General features: G+C 44.7%; 1 protein-coding gene across 1 annotated transcript in view; it reads right to left on the bottom strand.

The window, feature by feature from the left end:
• Positions 1-488: 488 nt before the first annotated feature.
• Positions 489-24,550, bottom strand: part of rtkn2 (rhotekin 2) — a 76,482-nt gene continuing 52,420 nt past the window's right edge. The window contains exons 7-12 of the mRNA XM_072478823.1: positions 21,789-21,883; positions 18,432-18,538; positions 13,350-13,481; positions 12,014-12,179; positions 10,302-10,409; positions 489-4,586 (exon numbers count right to left, since the gene is read on the bottom strand). Coding sequence (XP_072334924.1) covers positions 4,081-4,586; positions 10,302-10,409; positions 12,014-12,179; positions 13,350-13,481; positions 18,432-18,538; positions 21,789-21,883 — 1,114 coding nt within the window. The 3' untranslated portion in view covers positions 489-4,080. The remainder of the gene's footprint in view (positions 4,587-10,301; positions 10,410-12,013; positions 12,180-13,349; positions 13,482-18,431; positions 18,539-21,788; positions 21,884-24,550) is intronic.

The following is a 24,550-nucleotide window of genomic DNA, read 5'->3' as shown; positions in this document are numbered from 1 at the left end:
CTTCCCTCAAAGACACGAGGGAACCAGGTGGGTTTTTACAACAATGGATGATAGTTTCATCATCATCATTACTGAGACTAGCTTCATATTCCATATTTTATTAATTGAATTTACAAGTTCACCAGCTGCCATTTGAACCCATGACCCTCAGAGCATTAGCCTGGGCCTCTGGATTACTAGTCCAGTGACATTAGTACCAGGCCACTGTCTTAGCATCAAGTACTCCCAGGCTCGGTACAGCAAAACCAGGTGCAGAGTAGAGCTCCCTCCACTCCGGTCCAAACGGGTCTTTTGTTCAAACAAGCAGTCCTTACTGCAGCCAGCCTGACATTTTCCAACATCTTCCACCTTATTAAGCGGCAATGCCAGTTAGTTAGTGTGGGGTTAAGGGCACCCACTAGGTACGAGACTCGTAAACTCTTTTTAGTCTGATGGGAATGGGAAGGAACAAAGAAACATCTTCAAAATGAATCACCACACATTCAAGCTTCAGGGGCGAAAATTTATTTCTGACGGGCAGAGAGAAGAAAGAAAAGTCAGTAACATTGGAAAGGGAATGATGGTAATTCACTGTAAAAAACATTCCTAAAGGAAGTATAAAAAGAACTCGTACATCAAAAACTATTGAACCATTTTACCCTTCATCCCTGACAACTACATTTCCTGCTATTCATTTAAAATGTACAATTGCAGTCCATCATGTTCTTTCCAACACCAGGATTTGCTGTCAAAGGAACAGTGGGGTTAATGATGCTCGTCATTTTTTAAGTGCAAACGATGCAGCGGCTTCAAGGTGATGGGGTCAATGCAAATATCCAAGTCTGCCCCAAGTTACATTGCTCTGCATGTAAATAGCATCTCTCGGTTAGACCCACCATCGTGAGCACCGAATGTCAGAATTTGTAGGACCTGCTCTGTAGCTGTTGCGTCCGGTCAGATTTTGAATTTTTCAGTGGGATTTTAAAAATGGAAAACGTTTTTTCTTCCCTTTGTAGTTTTAGTTTTCTACTTCTCTTTATGTATGTGATTTGGCAATGAATTCACCCACTCTAATTCACCTTCCTTCACTGCCCTTTAACCATTTATCCCCCAGTCCTTAACCTTCATTGGTTAAGAAGTCAGCCACCCTGTTGGCTGTTCTGTTCACTCAGGGTCCCGAACGTCCCGCTTCCCTCGCTTCACATCATCAACTCGCACTTTCAGCAAACTTTGTGGGCAAATGTATTTTTTGAGTTGAATGGCGAAGGGGCAACTCCAAAGAATGGCAGACACCCACCGCCAGACGCCTATCTGGAAACAAATTCTGGCCCAGTCATTACTTGGAGAGTAAACCATATTCAAACTGGTAGAAATTAGAGCCCATTTTCTGAATGTGGTTGTTTGGCATTCCACGGCAGGTTAGAGCTTTTAAAACACACAGCATGACTTTGAACTCTTTACACTATAAAGAGTGAATGGCAGAAAACTATTGCTATTATTAAATAAAAAGTGTCCAGTGATATTGAATTAGGGAGCGCAACAAACATGATTCATGCAGAAGACGAGGGGATTAACAGGCCGGGGCAATTTAGACATTATGAATTCTCCCTCAGTGTACCCTAACAGGCGCCGGAGTGTGGTGACTAGGGGCTTTTCACAGTAACTTCATTGCAGTGTTAATGAAAGCCTGCTTGTGACAATAAACATTATTATTACTACTTTGGAAACCAAGTTCAACATCTATAAATGTAACCCACATACTTTGGGCAAAATGCTCCCACAGCACCTCTGGATCAGCGAAGGATACTTGGATTCTCAATGGATTACCAGGAATGGTAACCCGGATATTTCTCCCTAAGCCAGAGTCCCTGCGAGGGATCAGATTAACTTCCACTCAAATAGTTTGTCAACCATCCACCGATGACCAGTCGGCTGAGGGGTTGGGAGGTTGACTGTAATTCAGGAGGAAAGAATGACTGACAGAGACCATCGGCAGTTGAAGCGCTCATCTCCATACCTCAAACTAAGGAAACAAACCTTTGGAGTTCTGCCAACAACAGGAACAAAAACTGTACTCATTAGCGCTTTGAGCCTGGTGGGTCAAAACCAGGACAAGTGATTGAGCTTCAGACTTCCAGAAAATATACCTTTGGAACGGGATTTACAGCCAAACAAAATTATGTGATAAAGGTTTCACCTCCAGAATTGAGGGCAGCACCCAGCGGCTGAAGGAAATAGATGGATGAGTCAGTCCAACCTCAGTCATAGTCCGCAAGGGACCGTAAGCATATTTTGATTGTTTATAGAGAGAAAAGTGGTTCTAATTGGGGGGAGCAGCACTCCACATCAAGCATGGCTGGCCAGGAATCTCTCCCATTCTCACAGCCTGTCATGGGTATGTTATAAGCATTAGCAACCTGTTTGGCCGTCTCAGGAACCCTCTTTTCATGGCTAACAAGTCCTGGAGTATGATTGTACCCCAGAGATTCTGGCTCAAAGGCAGGGGCATTACGCACCGAGCCTGAAAACCTCCTTCAATGGATGGAGGAGAGTTCTTCAATATGTACAAACCGGGATAGATGTCACCTGTGGTCTCAGTTCTCTCGGTTTAATCAGCATGTCTCAATCTCGCGACCTCTACCACCTAGAAGGAAGAGGGCAGCAGACACATAGGAACACCACACCTGACTTGGAAATATATCACCATTCCTTCATTGTCATTGGGTTAAAATCCTGAAACTCCCTCCCCAATAGCAGTGTACCTAACCACGTGGACTGCAGCGGTTCAAGGCTGCAGCTCACCATTACATTCTCAAGAGCAATTAGGGATGGGCAATAAATGCTGGCCTAGCCAGCGAAGCCAAAATTCAGTGAATGAAAACAAACAGTCAGGGGCTCAGGTTCTACTCCAGAAATTTGAGTACATAATCCAGGTGGATACTCCAGGGCAATAGCAAGGGAGTGGTGCACTGCCAGAGGTGCTATCGTTCGGATGAAACATTAAACAGGGTACCCTTCTGCCAGATGGAAGTAGAGAATCTAATGATCATACTTTGAAGGAGGAAGAGTTCTTTCCAGTGCCCTGGCCAATATTTACCCTTTAGTCATCACCAAATCAGAATAACTGGCCATTAACTTGTCAGTTCAGCCATGATCTCATTAAATGGCGGAGCACAGTTGATGGGCCGAATGGCCTACTTCTGCTCCCTTGTCTTATGGTCTTATTATCACATTGCTGTCTGTGGGAGCTTGCTGTGTGAAAATCGGCTGCCAGGATTCCAGTATCAAAACAGCGCTCCAATTAGTGAAAAGCTGTTTGGGTCATGGATTGGAAAGGGGCTAAATAAATGCAGGTCTTTCTTTCAAAAGGCCTGGGCTCAGAAACAGGAGGCGGAATTTGGACTGGGAGATGAGGTTGAGAAGAAGTAGTACTTTATTTTGTAAAGCTCTCTATCAAACATTAGTTATGCATTAATAATCACAGTAATAAAACTGCCCGTACCATCTGAGCTGCTTTATTACTTTAATAACTGGGCCGTGCACTGAAAACAAATCCAAAACTTAACTGGCCCAAGAAAGCTGGGTTCCCCGGGAGCTACCGGCAGTTTCCGAAAGTTAAATGGAGACAAAATACAATCTTCTGAATTTCCTCTGCTGCTACACCAACATTCTTCACAGTCAACATAGAAAAGGTTAAGAAAACAAATCAGCTGTTTGAATGTTTTGCTCGTTGTGCTATTTTTTTGTTCCACTTAGCAGCACCACTTTCACTGCAAGAAGCCTTTCGTTCTTTCAGCATATGAGAGAAAGCCGGACAGAAATTCCCCGAAATGAGAATTATTCTAGTGCAGGGGAAGACAGCGCTGAGTTCTGTGCGATAATCACGGGGACAGATTTGGATAGAAACTACCTGGCAAAAATATCCACAACTAAATCAATAATTACAGCTAATGACTGGCCCCTTGAAGGGCTACATTAAACCCAAGTTGTTATGCTCATCCAAGAAATCCCCTAAAAAAACACTTAGTAAAACTACAGAAGAGGATCTATCTGCCTGCTTTGCCACAGTATTCAGGTATTAGGTGTCCATCTCAAAATGTCTCACACTTGAGACGGAATCCAGGTTCTGGGATCAAACTTTGCCCTAATGGACCTTTTCTGACGGGGAGCAGGTACAGGTTTGTCAGGCAGGCCCAGCTTAGCTGCTACCTGGACCGCATTGTTACCCAGGACCTGGCTGGCTGACCGGTGTCGGGGAGGAGCCTCCGAGGGTTCCACACCTGACGAACATGGGGCATTCCAGGAATTCTCTTTCTGGTCCCGTTCCGGGTGAGAGTCCCCCTGCTGGAATGGCTCCTTCCCCGCTGGTGGAGAGGGAGCTGGCCTCTTCTTAGCTCTTCCTGGTAACGTCAGGGCAGGCTGGCCCCTGCCCTCTGGTGTCAAGGTGCTCTTCTGGACGACCATGGCATGACTGCCATCAAACAGAGCTGCCCATCGAGGGGGGTGAGACCCCTCCTGCTGGCCCAGCAGGAACTCTCCGTCCGTTGCCTGGATTCGGTTCCGGATAATGTCGACCAAACTCTCGTCCTTCTGAGGAGACTCCACGTCTGCAAAACAAAGAACCCAGTTAATTAGAGTTCCATTCCCCAGCGGTGGGAAGGAGTCACAATTCACCTCCAGCTTAACACCAATAGCTCTGACTAACTGAACAAAACTTTCAAAGAGTTTCTCTACACTGGTGTAGATAAAGAAAGAAAGAGACACACATACAAAAAAGCGAGGGTGGGAGGGGGCCAATGGGAGGAATGAAAGCACAAGAGAGCAAGCATCGAGCCAGAGAGAGGAGGGAGGGTGGGGGGGGGGGGGGGGGGGGGAAGAGAGAGGAACAGAGGGAGGATGGGAGGGGGTGGGTTAGGTAAAGGGAATCAGAGGTAGTGAGAGAGTGAGGGGGTACAGCAGAGACAGAGGGAATTAGGCAAAGAGGGAGTGGTGGAGTGAGAGGGGAAACAGGGGGAATGAAGGCGTGTGTGGGAGGGTGGGGGAAGAGTTGAAATGAAGGAATAAAAACTGAAAGAAAACCAGGTGGCCAACTAGTTAATTGAACTGTGAGTGTGGACTCATGTTCTGCTGATGTCACCATTTTAGACTCCCAGAAGATCCCAACTGTCTGACGATCCAATTTCCAGAACTATTGAGAAATCACCACGTATGGTAGAAATTGCTTTAATGGAAGTCATTTCGCACAATTTAAGTATTCGAGCATGTGGTCACCACAAGTTGTGAAAGTATTTTTCTGACATTTCATTTCCTTTCTGTTCAGTAGTTTACCTGAACCACAAAGCATAGACAGATTGTGACTCACCAGCGATGCTGGGAATCATGATTAGCGACCACACTACATCAAATATCCCAATAGTGGGAAACAGACCGTATATGGTAACAGCTGCAGGAAGATGTGTGGCTTATTCATGGTATTCAGTGTATTGCTTTTCTTCACACTCTTCCAAAAATCACAGTATATAAGATCATTAGAAAGACCGCCATGAGCACTTTAAAGATGCGGTATGTAGGAAATAGCATTACAAACATAATCTATTAATAATGTAAATTCCAGTTTAGAAATGTGTGCAAACATCAACATGTGACTGCATCTGGGCCTTTTCAGCATTCTGCGGTATTAAACAATGGCACACACCACCACCTAGTGTTGAGACTGTAAATAACAGTACTACTTTTACAAGAAACTTTTCCTATTTCCATTAGGACTGTCTTTGGTCAAGGGACTGTAAGCATGTTTAAAAGCTCTGGATTTAGTCATACAGTAAATATGTAAAAACATGCACTTATAGATTAGCATGTTTATTGACATTCCTGTCATTCAACGAGTTGGAGGCACTCAGTGTACGTGACAAAGTCAAGTGAGCACTGTACGAAGTCTTACAACACCAGGTTAAAGTCCAACAGGTTTGTTTCGATGTCACTAGCTTTCGGAGCGCTGCTCCTTCCTCAGGTGAATGAAGAGGTCTGTTCCAGAAACACATATATAGACAAATTCAAAGATGCCAAACAATGCTAGGAATGCGACCATTAGCAGGTGATTAAATCTTTACAGATCCAGAGATGGGGTAACCCCAGGTTAAAGAGGTGTGAATTGTGTCAAGCCAGGACAGTTGGTAGGATTTCGCAGGCCAGATGGTGGGGGATGAATGTAATGTGACATGAATCCCAGGTCCCGGTTGAGGCCGCACTCATGTGTGCGGAACTTGGCGATTCTGCGTTGTCGCGCGTCCTGAAGGCCGCCTTGGAGAACGCTTACCCGGAGATCAGAGGCTGAATGCCCTTGACTGCTGAAGTGTTCCCCGACTGGAAGGGAACATTCCTGCCTGGTGATTGTTGCGCGATGTCCGTTCATTCGTTGTCGCAGCGTCTGCATGGTCTCGCCAATGTACCACGCTTCGGGACATCCTTTCCTGCAGCGTATGAGGTAGACAACGTTGGCCGAGTCGCACGAGTATGTACCGCGTACCTGGTGGGTGGTGTTCTCACGTGTAATAGTGGTATCCATGTCGATGATTTGGCACGTCTCCACATCAAAGTCAAGTGAATCAAGCACTGACGCAGAGAGCAGGATCAGGGGGGCACAGTGGTCAGCACTGTTGCTTCATGGCACCAGAGACCCGGTTCGACCTTGTGTGACTGCGGTGAGTATGCGTGTTCTTCCAGTGTCTGCGTGGGTTTCCTCTGGGTGCCCGGTTTCCTATCATAGTCCAAAGATGTGCAAGTTAGGTGGATTGGCCATGCCCCTTACTGTCAAGAGATGTGGAGGTTAGGTTATGGGGTGATGGAAATAGGATGGGTGGACATGGGTCGAATGCTCATTCGAAGGGTTGGTGTAGACTCAATGGGCCGAATAGCCTCCTCCCGCATTGTATGGATTCTATAAATTCAAGCTAATCTAGCACTGATGTAGGGAACAGGATCTGGTTTCTTCAAAGGATTTTTATGGAGACGTATTATGCATGTTGATGGCTGAACAATCACCTCATCGCCCACCGTATGTAACAAACAATTACGTGCCCCAATTCTGGCTTCTTGTATATCCTTGATTTTAATCACTCCATTACTTCATGACCTACAACTGACAAGGTCCTGGGCTCTAAAATTCACTGGCAAAACATTCCCATCTTTATACCGCTCTCTCTTCCTTTGAAACCTACCTCTTTGGCCTTGCACTTTGGTTCTCCCCAATTTACCTGTTGCAGATGCATCTGTCATTGACAGTATTGTTAGCAGTAATTGCCATACAGTCTTTGTGGGGACAAAGTCCCATCTTCACACTGAGGATATGGCGTTGTGTGGCACCCCCACTGTGCCAAATGGGAGTAGATTCAGGACAGATCTAAACTCAAGCTGAGGTGTTGTGAGCCATCAGCAGCAACAAAATCTCTTTCACCTACAAGCAGCAATCTAATGGCCTGACATATCCCCCATTCTACCATTATCACGCTTGGGGATCAACCCTGATTCAATGGATACAGGAAAGCATGCCAGGAGGACCATCAGACACACGTAAAAATGTACCTGGTATATGCATGCTCAATAGCAAAGGCAATGTATTATAGACAGAGCGAAGCAATCCTAGTCAATGGGATTAGATAAAAACGCTGCAGTCCCCCTTCAGCCGTGAATGGTGTTTCTCAGGTAGGGTGTGCTCAGCTAACATTCTCTCCTTAGGGCAACCCATTCTACAGAAAATATATATATCCTTTAACCTGATGTGATACTGTTTAAAGGTGTTAAGTCTCTTGGAAGTTTGAAGGAACAGTTTAAGGAGTTATTTACTGTTGCAATATTTTCTGAGTTATCTTTGAAGTAAGGGGTGTTAAGAGATCCAATGTTTATTTAAGATGTTACGTTGAGTTCATGGAATAAACAGTGTTTTGTGTTTAAAAACCCACGTGTCCATAATTGTAATCCCACACCTAGGGAACAAGCCGTGTGCTAGGAAAAGCAACAAATCCATTAAAGGGAGAGGTTGGTTGAACTCCAACATACATTTTGGGGTTCTGAAAACGCCTTGCCCATAACACCACGTACTGCCTGCAGTACCTAGTACATGATGTCAGTGCCACTTCATGTGTCCCACAGATTAGCATATCCATTCCGTTAACCTTTATACTACACTGCTGGACCATGAAACAACTAATTTGAAGAGGAGGTCCCTCAAATGATGGGGGAGCCCAACAAGTCAGTGCAAAAGACAAGGCTGAAGCATTTTCAACCATCTTCAGCCAGAAATGGTGAGTGGGTGATCCATCACAGCATCCTCCCGAGGGCCCCAACATTATAGATGCCAGTTTTCAGCCAATCCGATTCACTCAAGTTGTCAAAAAAAGAACAGAAACAGCAAAAGCTACAGACCCTGACAACATTCCAGCAAAGTACTGAAGACTTATGCTCTAGAATTAGGCTGCGCCCCTAACCAATCTGTTCTCTTACAGCTACAACACTGGCATCTATCTGACAATGTGGAACATTGCCGCCCCCAGCTACACCCATCCTGTCCACAAAAAACAGGACAAATCCAAGCTGGACAATTACCACACCATCAACCTACTATCAATCATCAACAAAGTGGTAAGACTTATTCATCAATAACCTGCTCACTGATGTTCAGTTTGGTTTCTGACAGGACCACCCGGCTCCTGACCTCATTGCAACTTTTGCAGAGAGATGGAGAGTGCCTGCCCCTGACACCAAGACAACATCTGAGCAAACAAGCAACAGCAGTAAAACTGAAATCAATGGAAATCAGGGGGAAAACTCTCTACTGGTTGGGAGTCATACTTTGCACAAATAGTTGTTGGGAGACCAATCATCTCAGATTCAGGATGTCACTGCAGGAGCTCCTCAGGGCAGTGTCCGAGGTCCATCCATCTTCAGCTGCTTCGTCCTAATATCAAGGTCAGAAGTGGGGATGATTGCAAAGTGTCCAGTATTATTGGCTACTTTTCAGATACTGAAGAAGTCTATGCTTGCATACAGCAAAGCTTAGACAATATTCAGGCTTGGGGGTCACAAATGCCAAGAAACATTTGGACCAGAAAAGTGCAAGCAATGACCATCTCCGACTGGACAGAATCTAACCATCTTTCTATGACATTGGAAACACTCAAATCCCCCACTATCAACATCCTAGGGGGCCACCACTAAATAGAAAGTGAACCAGATCAGCCATATAAATACTGCAAGTAGAAGAGCTGGTCAGAAGCTGGGAATTCTGTGGTGAGTAACTCACCTCCCAACTCTCCAAAGCCTGTCCACTATCTACAAGGTACAAGTCAAGTGAGGAGTGTGATGGAATACTCTCGCCTTACCTGGATGAGTGCAGCTCCAACGACACTCAAGAAGCTTGGCACCACTCAGGTCAAAGCAGCCTGCTTGGTTGGCACCCCTTCCACAAACATTCACTTCCTCCACCACCAATACATAGCGACAGCAGCGTGTACCATCTACAAGATACACTGCAGCAACTCACCAAGGCTCCTTAAGGCAGCACCCTCCAGACCCACAATCTCTACCACCTAGGACAGAGACATGGCAACACCATCAACTGCAAGTTCCCCAAATCACACACATCATTACTGTTCTTGCATCATCACTGGACCAAAATCTTGGAATTCCTTTCCTAACAGCGCTGTGGGTGTATCTACAGCTCAGGGATTGCAATGGCTCAAGAAGATGGCTCACCACCACTTGCCCAAGGGCAATTAGGGCTGGTCAATAACTGTTGCCCTTGCCAGTGTCGCTCACATCCCATGAGTAAATTAAAATAAAAACCAAGAATGATGATGCCAAATATCGTATTGTGTTTTGCCAGACGCTGGACAGATATCTTAATCTAAAAGAATTCGGAGGAGGAATAAAGAGTTAAGGAACATTGTAGTATACAATGTTACAACAAAGCACAATTTTCATCCTGGCACATTTCAAAGAATGTGCCTTGCATTTGATAGATAGGCAATAAAATGAATTACAAAGCAGTGATACACAGAACATATTAATAAAACTGAGAGCAATTTACAAATCCAAGAAGTGTATTCAAAAACACTGACATTTCCCAGCAGTTTTGTAGTCATAGATTTTAGTAACCTGACCCATATTAAAATTCACATCACTGGATTCCATCACTGCTGGTTAAATCATGCAGCTCTAAATTACGCATGGAATAGCATTTTTGTTTTATATAGGGGAACTATTTGAATTTCAAACAATGATTCTTTTATTACAAGGCCACATTTAGAAAGGCAAGGGCCACTTACTCATATCGTCGTAGACTGAAGTTGCTTGTTTTGTGAGGAATAAAGGTGGTTTCCGTGGTGACATAATCTCAATTTTCATAAGCTCTTTGCAACAATGCTTCCACTGGCCTGAAAGTTAAAGCACAGCCATTTCTGGAATTTTAAAGAAAAATTAAAACAAACCCTCTCTTAATGGGAATCTGGGAAATTTCCAATACGACAGCATTTATTGAGCAAAGAATTACTTTCAACGAGGAGAAACCATAAACTATTCTCAAGCGTTTAAAAAAAAAAAAGGTTTTATAGGATGACCTGCCTGTCAAAATCTTTAAATTGAATTACGCTGATCAGACCATTAAAAGGCTTTTGTTATAATGAAAATAAAGAAAATGTTGCTCAGGAGGTTAGTCCTGCTCACTAATCTTTTGCTGGTAAAATTAGTAAAATGAGGATTAAAGAAATTACAGGGCAGAATGCAGATATTCTGTCCACCGTGCCTGTAGCAGCAACTTGCCCTTGAAACTACAGGCAAATCAAAATATAGAACAGGAGGTCATTTAACCCCTCGAGCCTGCTCTGCCATTCGATCATGGTCAATCTATCCTCGACTTCAGTTCCCCCCCCCCCCCTTTTACCACTTCCCCAACCAACCTCAAACTTAAAACCTCTAATTTTACTTGCTCATCCTTTCCCCGTATCCTTTTCCTTTGTTCTGATTTGTCAGTTGGTATCAGGATAGTGTTGCAGCAAATATGGAGACCCTGACACCATCTAAAGGCTGCAGCCTGTAAATACGCCGTTACCATCATCTGTTTACATAGCAAATTCCAATTATAAGTTAGCACATTGGCATTTTGTCGACATAAAACGCTTGGATCAAAAATCCCGAAAGGAAGCCACAGATATTCAGGAGCTTTCAGATACCATACTCTTTGCTATTGCATGGTGTTGGGAGAGATTGTTTAAGTACAACCTTCAGATGAGGTGGCTAATATAACTGGGCTCGGACAAATTAATGTAATACAGTTGTCATTTTAAATTCATACAATCGGCCTTTTGTTTTTACATTTCCATCATGAAATTCTATTATAAAAACTTAGGGAACAGTTATTCCCTGGTACAATACAAACCCCGTGGGAACCATGTGTCCAAAGTTTAACGCTTTAAAGTCACCTGTTCCTCCCTTACTATGCTATGTCGCAAATTATTCATTATCTTTATTGGCCAGTTTTCTAAAAAAATAAAGCGACTCATTTTGCATTTCAATGAATCACTATTATTTGCTCCCTCTGTCTCCTTCGGGATCCTGTCTCATAATTGACCACTTGCTCACTGAAATATTGTTTCCGCAAACAATACTCCTCTTCTGGGACCTGCCATGTTGGGCAAGACCCTGGGACTGGACAGTGAAGGACACCATCTTGAAGCTAACGAATGGACCCCCGAGCTTGCTCCTCTCGGATGACACAGAGGAACAAAATGGCTGACAATAATCTTTCGCCTGCTAAATCAATTAAAAGCAAAGATGAGTGTCACTCCAATTCCAGTGGGACATGACTGAGCAGATCACCCAGCGATTGGCTCAGGCAGACCACCTTAGCCTTCAGCGAGAGAAGTGCATCGCTATGATTATTTTGCGGGGAGCAGCTTTTGGTCTTTTGTTTATTCGGCTGCTGCACCCCGCGAATCTGCCGACAATCAACAGCTTTTGCCATTGCTCTCTGCCAACTCACTCATATCACCAAAGTGCTGCCAGAAAGCCTCCATCCACTGCTGTAGATCATCTTTGCAGTCTGCAGAAAACACCCGGCTCGCCGTCTCACCACTATAGGGGTTGATGAGGGAGAAGCTGTACATCTTCATCTCCGAACATTTCCTCATGGTGCGGATTCTTGTTTCCTGTATGTTTGAATCACAACAGTTCAGATGCCATTTGGTGTTTCTGGAATCCATTCTGGCCAGGGGATCACTAATTTGTGTTTATAGATTACTTTTAACATAGTTAAAAGCCACGGGTGCATTATTAGACAAACCTTGACACAAAGGAAGAAGGCATTAGTGACAGGAGGGACCAGCAATGGTGCAGCAATGAAAATCAAAATCCACAAGAATGAGAGGAACGTACAAACTTTAAAAACATGGGACTTGGATCAGTTACAACAGGGAAATTGGCCATTTGGCAGAAGCTGCCCATGCCAACATTCACCCACAATGCAAGCAAACATTTACACACTTCCCTCCCATGATTCGTGGTTTCTTGCCATCGACCCTTTCAATTCACCAACCCAAAAAAGCAAGTGGCAATAACAGAACTTCGCTTTTACAAGTTGTTCTCCCAACATGCTCACACGTTACATGTCATTGTCTAATCTAGTGACAATAGATTGAAAACTTCCATCATTCTTTCCAGATATTAAATGCTCCCTCTCCTCTATTCAGAGTTGATGCACTTGACACAGGAAGCTACCAAGTGCATTTCCTGCTCTGTTAGCTGACGTTATCAGCCTCCTTGTACCTGTGCATTACGGGTGCCCCCTATTCCTGATGACCCTCAAGTGACTGTTTATTGGGAGTTTTCTGTACTCGTGCATGTGTCTGTATGGATCACAGATGACCAAAGGATCAGGTTTAGAAGTGAACATCCCAATAACACTCACCAAGACTGCTTTAACAGCACCTTCCAAATCCTCAATCTCCACCACTACCGTCAACAATTTTTAAACCATTCTGAGATGCACTTAATAAAAGGTGCTACATTAAAAAGTATGTTTTTAAAATTTTATATACATTGGAAATCGATTAATGCTGGACAAAATTCCTTACTCAGATGAGGACGTTTGTCAATCTGAGACTGTGCAGACTCTCGCCAATGTTAACAAATCATTGCTTCAAAGGGAGCAAGTAGACATCTTACTTGCTTCCAAGCAGCTCAGGCCTGTATGTAGCATATGGGACAATTCCGCCCCCCCCCCCCCCCCCTGCTCCCTGCCCAAATGTCCACTCTCTGTGTTGCTTCACGCAGCCAAATGTAACAAGAAGCGTCCTGACAACCAATGGGAAATACTGTACCTTATCAATGGCTATTTTCAATGTAGGATCCACTTGTGCCTCAATTTCTTCAGGAGTGTAATACACCATGAGATAGCCACGCCTCAGGACACAGTACAGCCTTGTCCAGTTAGCCAGGCCTCCTACAGTTTGCTGAAAGAAATGAGAGACATCCAGCACTTGAATGACCATTTCATCAACAGTCTGCTTCCCCCTACCCCCAACCCTTGGCTGACAGGTTCACACTAATTAAAGATAACGGCAAATGGTTAATTACTGAACGCGTCTCTTTTTAAAAAAAAAATTGCTGCATTCTTGGAATGAGACGTGTGTATCAGTCTGTTAGGGCTGTGCAGTGGAGTGAGTTCCGCGGTGCTAACAGCCCTTTCGGTTCCCTTTCAATCTGCTCGTCATAATGCTGTAATGGAAAGGACATCTTGCTCCTGCTGTATTAGATGAGAAGAAGTGGCACACAAAAGATCTCAATTAACATGTGTTGTTCGTTGTGAAGGGAGCAGAGTGAATCGGGGGTGGAAACAGCTAGTGAAAGGACTTGATAATCCTTATTCTTTGTGTGGTCGTATTTACTTACAGAAGAGGCCCATTGTAACTGCACTCGGGACGCTTTAGGGCAAAGCAGGTTTCCTAATGTGACTAATAAAATGTGCAACTGATATCTTGAAAGACTTCAAACATTTTTAAATCGTTGCTAGTGCAAACTCCTTATCAGTGTAAACTTTTCCCTGTGCCAGTGAATACTTTGACAAGCGATTTAATATTTGCCTGCTTTGCCAGCACAAGTAGTACTCACTTGGAGGAATATCTAAGGGCTGGCAAACAATGGAGGCATTCAATACTTTTAGGTTGTTTGAAATTGCTATTTACACTAACTTCACCTACAACAAGAACGGAGGAGCTGGCAAAAAAAAGGCATTGAAAATCCAGTTCGACATGGCAAGTAAAATAATTGATCAAATGCTGGGGACATTCACTTTGAAATTTGGCTTTATTTGGTTGATAAAAACAAGGAAAATAAATTAGTTCTGGGACTAGTTACTGGAAGAGTTCCCAGCATTTTAAAATTCAACATTGTAAAAGTGGCTTCCTATTAAATACCAGGAAAGTTGCCTGTGCTTCTTGCACAACAGCTGATCCGCTCCCGTTTTATTCCTTTCAGCACAACAAAATCCAAAAGGGACTCGGAGATGAAATCAGCGCCTCACAGCCACCGCCAAGGCCTTTCACTGAACAGAAGGTACAGTCATGGTAGGAGCAACAACGTCTCACCAGGAAAAGATGTTTGGAACAGTGCATCGTCCCTCAAACACTGCTGACAGCTCATAGTGCATGTGACTCTTAATCACTGGCAGGTGACCAAAGGCAGTGGTCAGTCACTGATAATGTCATTGATCTAACTACACAGGTGTATCAGCTGCATTCCCACTGAAAGCACCATCCAACAAGGTGATCTTGAACCTGAGCACGCAGGGACAATGGAAACAGCTCAAGATTTCTTCAGGTGCCACTTTGATGAAGGAAAGATTCCCCAGCTCTGCTGCGGGATCCAAGAATTCCTTCAGAACACAAGAAGTAGAATAGACAATATGATGCATCGGGTCTGCTCCACCATTCAATTAGATCATGACTGATCTGATGTGATAATAACAGATTCGCTACCCTCGGAGAAGAAATTCCTGCTTTTCTCGGTCATAAACGGGCGACCCCTTACTCTGAGATTATGCCCTCTAGTCCAAGACTTTCCTACAAGGGGGAACTACATCTCAGCATCTACCCTGTCAAGCCCCCTGAGAATCCTAGATGTCTTAATAAGGTTGCCTCTCATTCTTCTAAACTCCAATGAGTACAGGCCCAACCTACTTGGCCTTTCAAAAAAATCCCACCATAGCGGGGATCAACCAAGTGAACCTTCTCTTGACTACCTCCAATTCTAGTCTATCTTTCCTTAGATAAGGGGACAACTGTTCACAGTATTCGAGGTGTGGTCCAACTAGTGCCTTGCATAGTTTTAGCAAGTCTTCTCTATTTTTATACTCCATTCCCTTTAAATAAAGGCCAATATTCTATTTGCCTTTCCTATTAACTGCTCAACTTATAGAATCATAGAGTCCCTCCAGTGCAGAAGGAGGCCATCGGCCCATCTAGTCTGCACCGACCCTTTGAAAGAGTACCCTACCTAGGCCCCCACCTGATCTCCTTAACGCAGTAATCCCACCGAACCTTTTGGACACTAGGGAACAATTTAATATGGCCAATCCACCTAACCTGCACATCTTTGGACTGTGGGAGGAAACCGGAGCAACCCCATGCGGACACGAGGTGAGCATTTTGTGATTTTTGCACCAGCTACCCCGAATCCCTCTGTGCTGCAGTTTTTCTCCATTGAAATAATATTCAGCTTCTTTATTTTTCCTACTGAAGTGCATAACTTCACATTTTGCTACATTATCAATCTGCCAAGTTTTTGCTCATTCACTTAACCGGACTATACCCCTCTGTAGACTCTTCTAGTCATCCTCACCATTTGCCTTCGTCCTTGTTTTGTGTCATCCGCAAACTTGTCAATAGTACATTCGCTTTCCGCGGGCAGCACGGTGGCACAATGGTTAGCATTGCAGCCTCACGGCGCCGAGGTCCCAGTTCGATCCCGGCTCTGGGTCACTGTCCGTGTGGCGTTTGTACATTCTCCCCGTGTTTGCATGGGTTTCGCTCCCACGACCCAAAGATGTGCAGGATAGGTCAATTGGCCACAGTAAATTGCCCCTTAATTGGAAAAAATGAATTGGGTACTCTAAATTAAAAAAAAATAGTACATTCACTTTCCTTTTCCAAGCCATTAATTTATGTTGTAAATAATTGTGGCCCTAGCACGGTCCCTGTGACACTCCACTAGTTACAGCTTGCCATCCTGAAAATGCCCCTCTTATCCCAACTATCTGTCTTCTATCAGTTAGTCAATCTTCTATCCATGCTAATATACTATCCTGAACTCCATGGGCTCTTGCCTTATTAAGTCGACTTTTGTGCAGTACCTTATCGAATGCTTTTTGGAGTCCATGTATATTACATCTACTGGTTCCCCTTTATCTATCCCGCTCGTTACCACCTCAAAAAATTCTAATAAAATTGCCAGCCATGATTTCCACTTCGTGAAGCCGTGTTGACTCTGCTTGATTATATTATGTATTTCTAAATGTTCAGCTATCAAATCCTTTATAATGGACTCCCAATGTCAGATGTTCAGCCAACTGGCCTATAACTACCTGTTTTATGTCTCCCTCACTTTTTGAAAAGAGTATTGCATTGGCCCCGTTTTAGACTCCCCGACCAATTGAAACAATCTTAGTATCAACCTGATCAAGTCCCTTTAGAATCTTGTAGGTTTCAACGAGATCGCCTCATTCTTCCAAACTCCAGAGAATACAAAGCCTGTCCTGAAGTGGAGTAACTGGATATATGGAGCGATTGGTCAAGTTCAATTACTGTACAAAGTCATGACTGACCCGTTCATTCAAAGTTCCAAGGGACAGCATTCACTGCAATGCATGAAGGGAGTTTTGGGAAGTGAGAAAGAGATCTGTCACTGCACGTTCTGGTGGCAAGACTGTCGCTTGCTGGCACTTAAAAACTAAAGTAGTGTCTACTTCAAATACAAGAACGCATTATCTGGGCAGGCAATTAGAATAGGATTTACAATTTGCTTCAAAAAATGAACCACCAATTCACGTTCTCACATTTGGCATGTGCAGGATTAGTTGACCATTTTAAATACACTCAAAAGATTTCAATCAAAGACAGCTGTTAGTAGTTTAGATGGAAGTTGTTGTTATGCTGGCTGGAGATGTGCTTAGTGTAACAAGATGGAAACAGTATGCAAATACTCCACAGTAATCACATTTAACCATCTGTACACACACAGCAGTTTTTCCTTAATCAGGCCTGTATTTTCTGGTCCTGGCTTGCTGAATGCATAGATTCAAAGTGCTGATATGTGAAACCGAGATGATAGGATTTTTGTATTTAATCTTTTTTTAGTCTATTATAGGAGTTGTTGAAGTTGTTTCATCATTTTCCCATTATCTACATGATGAAAGCAACAAGTTTAAACAGGCACAACTCATATTGCTATTAAGGAGCTTGGTGACCTCTTCCTGACCCTACCTAAATGCTACTGCAATAATAGTCTAAAATCAAACCCCCATCATTCACCTGCATTCTCAGTTTCAACGCAAATAACTTCAACACACAAAACAGTGACAGCAGCCAATACTAAGGCACCAGTCCAAAGGCTGCTTTACCAGGTCTTGACTGTGATTAGATAGTCAATTGGTCAGGCTTAAAGCTGGGGCACCCCTGCTGAGGGAGACTCAGGTTGGGAACAAGTGACCAAACACCAACAGAAGAGTAGCATGAGCCACACAAGATCGACAGAGAGAGCGTCAAAGAGAGAGCGCCAAGTGACCGAAAGAGAGAGGGCAGAGGGAGAGAGAGCACCAAGCGATCAATGGAGGAAAAGTGTGATTGATGGAGTGACAAAGCGATTGATGCAGTGATCGCCACTTAAATAAATTATCGCTTCATCTCATGCCTTGGGATCTTGCTGTGTGAAAATTATCAGCAATGTTTACAACAGAGATTACATTTTAAATACATTCCCTTGGCTATGAAAGGTATGGGATATCTCGAGGACATGCACCATACCTGGGGATTAGGCTGGACAGCTTTTTTTTGACTGGCACAGACAGGATGGGCCAAATGGTCTCCTGCACCATAAATTCTGCATATTTCTCTAGATTGAGAAATAACTTTGGCACAGGAACTGGGGAGACCAAAAGGGGAAAGTAGGTATCATTTTGTGAAGAAAATAGTGTGCAATAAAAGTTTGCTCCTTATTTGAATTATAACAGCGGGAGTGAAACACAGAAATAGATTGTGCGCAAAAACCAAAAATACCGAAGGACTGGTGGAACCAGGGCTAAAGGGCAAGTTTGGAAAGCATATGGATGAAATACTACTTCAGTGTGCACACTGAGAATGGCGTGGAATGGTACAAGAAAGCTAAGCTATGTATGGAGTCAGTCTTACCTCCAGATTGAGATACCCAGTCATCATATCCGTGGTCATGCACGCTGGCTGAGCTACTAATCGGCAGCACAAGTTTCCATATAAGGGCAGCCAGAAAGAAGATTCCTCTAGAGAGAGTGAAACATGAAAAAAGTGGCTACAATTTCAACGGCACAACTTGAGTCTACTGGAGGAACAGCTGGAATATTAGTCATCGAATGGTTACCCAGAATATTTAAATAAGATTAAGATCTGACTGGAATGATTGGTTTAAATAATTTAACAAACATAGCCCCCTACACCTCCAGTTAATTTTACATAAAGAGAATCTTGCCCTGACATTGCTCAAGGTGAGCTGCGGGGCATGCGGTTTTACAACTACAACAGGCACTACTGGGCTAGTTCGGGCAGCCAGCATTCCCACAGGAGACAGACAGTCAGAAGTGGAACCAATTTTCACTACTCAGCAGGACAACAACATCATGTCTGAGTGAGTTAGTGTGAGCACCTCTAGTCCTTTTACCACATTCCACGTGCAGTGCGGGGTGAGGAATGGCCAGTGTAACGAGTGAAGAAACAATTCTGTGACTCATTGTTCTTAGACTCTTGGGAGTTTTAAACCACACCTTACACCTCCGGCTGAACTGGTAAAATTCCTCACACTCTGAAGTCAGCTGCTCCATGGACTAGCCACTACCCAGTCCACCGTTAATGGCTCTTCTCAGTATATTCAATAATCCCTATATATCTATATAATCACCCTAAATGGCAGTGCAGAAGAAAAAAAAAAAACAGGCTCACTATCACATCTCATTCTGCCCATGACCACTGGACAGGATTACACCAGTCGAGCTGTGCATCATGAGGGCGGGCCACAAATGTGGTAGTGAAGGGAGTGAAGTATTAAGGTGCCCTTTGACAGCATCTTCCAAACCTGTAACTGCTGCCACCTGAAAGAACTGGGGGAGCACCTTCACCAAGCCATACACCAGCCTGGCCTTCAAACTAGATCACTGTTCCTTTGTTGTCGCTGGTTCAAAAAACTGGGACATTCTCCCTAACAGCACTGTGGATGTGCTTACATCACGTGCAGCAGTCCAAGGCGGCGGCTCCTTCCCAAGAGCAGTTAGGGAAGGGTAATAAACGCTGCCCTTGCCGGTGATTCTCACGTCTCGTCAAAGAAAGAAATTGTGACCATTTAAAATAAATGATAAATAAATAGGAACACAAGAGAAACTTAATTAAACTACACGAGAACATTCATCATCTATTATCCACCTTGTACTGGAAGTAAAAACTATTTCATGCAATCACTGAAAAAATTTGAAGTGTCCAGGAATGGGAAGCTAAATGTGCACTCCCTGCAGGCCTGGCTGCCTGCAATCTATCAGCATCTTACTGATTATTAATGCCAGCTCTCACATCGCTTTATCAATCTTAAAATGGTTTCAACTGAAATAAAGTGTTCTTAGATAAGGTTGCCTAGATTTGTCCGAGAATCACCAGGGATTAACAATTAATCTGTTGTAAACAACCCGGGAGGATAAAAAAAAAGTGCATTTAGAGTTTTGTAAAATTTCCTTCTAACAGTTTTGTTTTTAAATTATAAAAAACATTAGAAACGGGACAATGGGGGTTGTTCGATCAACAGTCGAGAATCGTTCATAGAATCATAAAATCTTTACCGTGCAGGAGGCCATTCAGCCCATTGAGTCTGCACCAACCACTCTGCCTAGGTCCACTCACCTGCCCACCCACCCTACCCCCATAACCTAACCTGCACATCCCAGGACACCAAGGGGAAAGTTTAGCATGGCCAATCCACCTAACCTGCGCATCTTTGGACTGTGGGAGCAAACCCATGCAGACACGGGGAGAAAGTGCAAACACCACACAAGAATTGAACCCGGGTCCCTGGCGCTGTGAGGCAGCAGTGCGAACCACTGTGCCACCATGCCACCCTATCTGACTCAGTCAGATAACGAGGAATCTGAACAATGTTGGGGCGAGAAGCAGAGGACCATGGCGATTACAGCAAATTTACCACACAATAGGCCATTCAGCCCATCAGGTCTGTATCAGTGTTAAACCCTCTGGACAAACTTCTGCCAACGTACGTCATCTGAACACTATCAACATTCCCGCCTGTTCCTTTCCACCTCGGGTACTAATGGATGCATTTACAAGAGGAAGCTCAACAATCCACATGATAAAAAGTCCCACATTCCATCCACTCCTTAGGTCAAGAATGATGGACATGTCGGGTGAGCAGTAGCAGCAGTGTTTGTGTGCCTGGGGTAGCTAGAGATGGAGACAATGGCCGAGATTTTGCAGCCCTGTCGTGTGGATCGCGGTGGGTCAGCTACAATTCCACTGGCTTGCGGCAGGACGGGAAGAGCCCGGGGGCATGCAGAGGCAGGAAGCCCCAGCTAATGCGATGAATCCCCCAACCAGAGGTAGCCACCATGGACTTGGGGCCTCACTTAGTCAGAAAGGGCTCGTAAACGTCGTCACAAGCGTGTAATCATGACATTACAGATTATAATGACAGCTATTTGAAAAGGTACATTTGTGTTGTACACGGAATTACAAAGTATTTTTAAAATGGAAGTAGGACAAACAACATATGGCACCTTCTGGTGTTTTTTCAATCCTCATAAGACTCATATCTTTGGAGCTGGCTACAAAGAGTCATTAAACAAACTGCAAGCACCCCTCCTGGGATGCCCGGTGAATTGTAAGTGGTGTGAAAAACCTTTACATCTGAGGAAACAGGAGACAGGAAGGGATTTCAAAAGGACCTCAACATATTGACTTCTTTATCTGGGAGGAACAATGCTTCAATGGCATTCATAGCAAACATTTTAATTTTTGGAATTATATAAAGTCCGTTCGACATCAGCCAATTGAGTGCAGGGCTCCAGGAGGAAAATAAATCGACGGATATTCAACCGATAGAGTCCTGACACTTACAAATGTGCCACTGCCACAGAATGAGTGAGGAGTAGGAAACATCCTCTCTCTCCCTCTCCCAAAAACCTGCCGTGTCCAGCCGACAAAGGTAAACACCAACTGGTTGACTGCAGAAGGCATTGCAACTGCTAAACCCAACCTCAAGTTTCAACCCCTTCACTTCGGAAAGAAGGACCTCCAGCAATGGGCCCCGCAACAATATCTCACAGAGGCAGAGTTGAAATCTCATCTTTCAGTTTAAAAAAAAATCTTTATCTGCTTTTAATTTTTGTGACAAATTTTCAAATTGAATCCACTCATCTATTAAGAGGAGGCTACATATGCACACACAACTCTTAGCTCCTGGATCATTTTAAAGAAAAGCCTTTTGTGCGGTCATGACACTGTAAAGAGAGGTATACTCACCGTTTCCTAGGATACTGAGACCATGAGTTCGGAAGCTGGCTTCAGCATCATCCAGTTTGAGTATAGTTTCTGCAAGCAGATGATATTTGACACCACTGGTGTGGCGAGGGGTGGGGGAGGTGGGGAAAGAGCACAACGTTACTCTGCTGCAATATCTACCACGCACACAAGCCAAAAGCAAATATCAGAGCACTTCCGTTTGGTGGACTCAATTAGCTCCAAGCCACCGAGATTGCTCAGCAAATCAAATGACCAGGGTCCATTCCGTTCACGTTCGACCTTCCTCTCACTTGGTTGATACAACAAAGCTAGAGTTGTTGACTAACCACAGCGGTCAACCCAATTAGCATCCATTAGACTTGGACATGAGGTGAGGAAAGCCTCCAGTGGTGGAGAGCTTTAGGAACCATAGGTCCAAGGCTGCCCCTTGAGCATGCTATACTTACCATTTGTCCTTTTTAAAAAAATTCATTTTTACAGCATGCGGGTGTCGCTGGCTAGGCCAGCATTTGTTGCCCATCCCGAATTGCCCCTGAGAAGGTGGTGGTGAGCTGCCTTCTTGAATCATTGCAGTCCATGTGGTGTAGGTACACCCACTGTGCTGGGGAGGGAATTCCACGATTTTGACCCAGCGACAGTGAACTGCAATATATTTCCAAATCAGGATGGTGAGTAGACAGGGGGAGAACCTTCCTTGTCCTTCTAGGTGACAGGGGTTGTGGGTTTGGAACGTGCTGATCAAGGAGCCTTGGTGAGTTCCTGCAGTGCATCTTGTAGATGGGGCTCACTGCTGCTACTCTGCGTCAATGACGGAGGGAACGAAGTGGGCTGTTTTGTCCTGGACGGTGTTGAGCTTTTTGAATGTTGTTGGAGCTGCACTCATCCAGGCAAGTGGATCCATCACAGTCCTGACCTGTGCTGTGTAGATGGTGGACAGGCGGGAGTCAGGAGGGGAGTTACTCTCTGCAGGATTCCGAACCTTCAACCTGCTCTTGTAGACACTGTATTTATATGGCTAGTCCAGTTCAGTTTTTGGTCAATGGTAACCCCAGGATGTTGATAGTGTGGGATTTAGTGATGGTAACGCCATTGAACGTCAAGAGGCGATGGGTTGATTCTTATTGGAGATGGTCATTGCCTGGCACGAATGTTACTTGCCACTTGTCAGCCCAAGTCTGAATATTGTCCAGGTCTTTCTGCTTTTACAGGTGGGCTGCTTCAACGTCTGTGGAGTCATGAATGATGCTGAACATTGTGCAATCATGTGCAATCATCAGCAAACATCCCCACATCTGATCTTATAATGGAAGGAAGGTCATTGATGAAGTAGCTGAAGATGGTCGGGCCTAGGATACTGCTCAGAGGAACTCCTGCAGTGATGTCCCAGGACTGAGGTGACTGACCTCCAGCAACCACAACCATCTTCCTTAATGTCAGGTATGACTCCAACCAGCGGAGAGTTTTCCCCCTGATTCCCATTGACTCCAGTTTGGCTAGGGTTCCTTGATGTCACGCTCGATCAAATATTGCCATGATGGCAAGGCCAGTCACTCTCACCTCACCTCTGGCATTCAGCTCTTTTCTCCATGTTTGAACCAAGGCTGTAATGAGGTCAGGAGCTGAGTGACCCTGCCGGAACCCAAACTGAGTGTCAGTCAGCAGGTTACTGTTAAGTAAATGTAGCTTGATAACACCGTTGATGACCTCTTCCATTACTTTGCTGATGATTTTTAAAAATTTAAACAAACAATTTTAATGAGGTATTTTTGGCATTACAAACAACCACAGCATAAAAAATAGAGTACAAAGAACAATAGTCATAATGCACCCGCCGACATCCGGCCCTCCAAGGCCCCGCCTATTTAACCCCATACTCTATGCTACCTTAACCCCCCCCCTGCTGACGATGAATTCTCCGCAAAGAAGTCGATGAATGGTTGCCACCTCCTGGCGAACCCTGATACCGACCCTCTCAAGGCGAACTTGATCTTTTCCAGGCCGAAAAAGCTCGCCATGTCGGTTAACCAGGCCTCCGGCTTTGGAGGCCTAGAATCCCTCCAAGCCAGTAATATCCGTCGCCGGGCTACCAAGGAGGCAAAGGCCAGAACATCTGCCTCTTTCTCCTCCTGGACACCCGGGTCTTCCAACAGCCCAAAATTCGCTACCCCCTGGACTCATTTCCACCCCTGTCTTCAGTACTCTGGACATGACATCCGCAAACCCCTGCCAGTAACCCCTAAGTTTTGGGCATGCCCAGAACATGTGGACATGGTTTGCTGGTCCACCCGCACATCTGACACACTTGTCTTCCACCCCAAAAAAATCTGCTCATCCGGGCCACTGTCATGTGGGCCCGGTGCACCACCTTAAATTGGATCAAGCTATGCCTTGCGCATGTAGCGGTTGCGTTGTCCCTGCTCAACGCCTCCGCCCATAGGCCATCCTCCATCTCACCCCCCCCCAGTTCCTCCTCTCACTTACGCTTCAGCTCCTCTATATGCATCTCCTCCGCCCCCATTAATTCTTTGTAGATGTCCGCGACGCTCCCCTCCCCCACCCAGCCCCTAGACACTACCCTATCTTGAATCCCTCTTAGTGGCAGGAGTGGGAAGGATGATACCCGCCTGCGCAGAAAGTCCCGCACCTGAAGATATCTAAAATTATTCCCTGCTGCCAACCCGAACTTCTCCTCCAGCGCCCTCAAGCTGGGGAAATTCCCTTCCAGAAACAGGTCCCCCATCTTCTCAATTCCCGCCCTTTGC

This window comes from Scyliorhinus torazame, chromosome 16 (genome assembly GCF_047496885.1).
Source record: "Scyliorhinus torazame isolate Kashiwa2021f chromosome 16, sScyTor2.1, whole genome shotgun sequence".
In the NCBI taxonomy this organism is placed as follows: Eukaryota; Metazoa; Chordata; class Chondrichthyes; order Carcharhiniformes; family Scyliorhinidae; genus Scyliorhinus; species Scyliorhinus torazame.
Note: the sequence above shows the minus strand (reverse complement) of the source record. Positions and strands in the feature narration are given on the sequence as shown.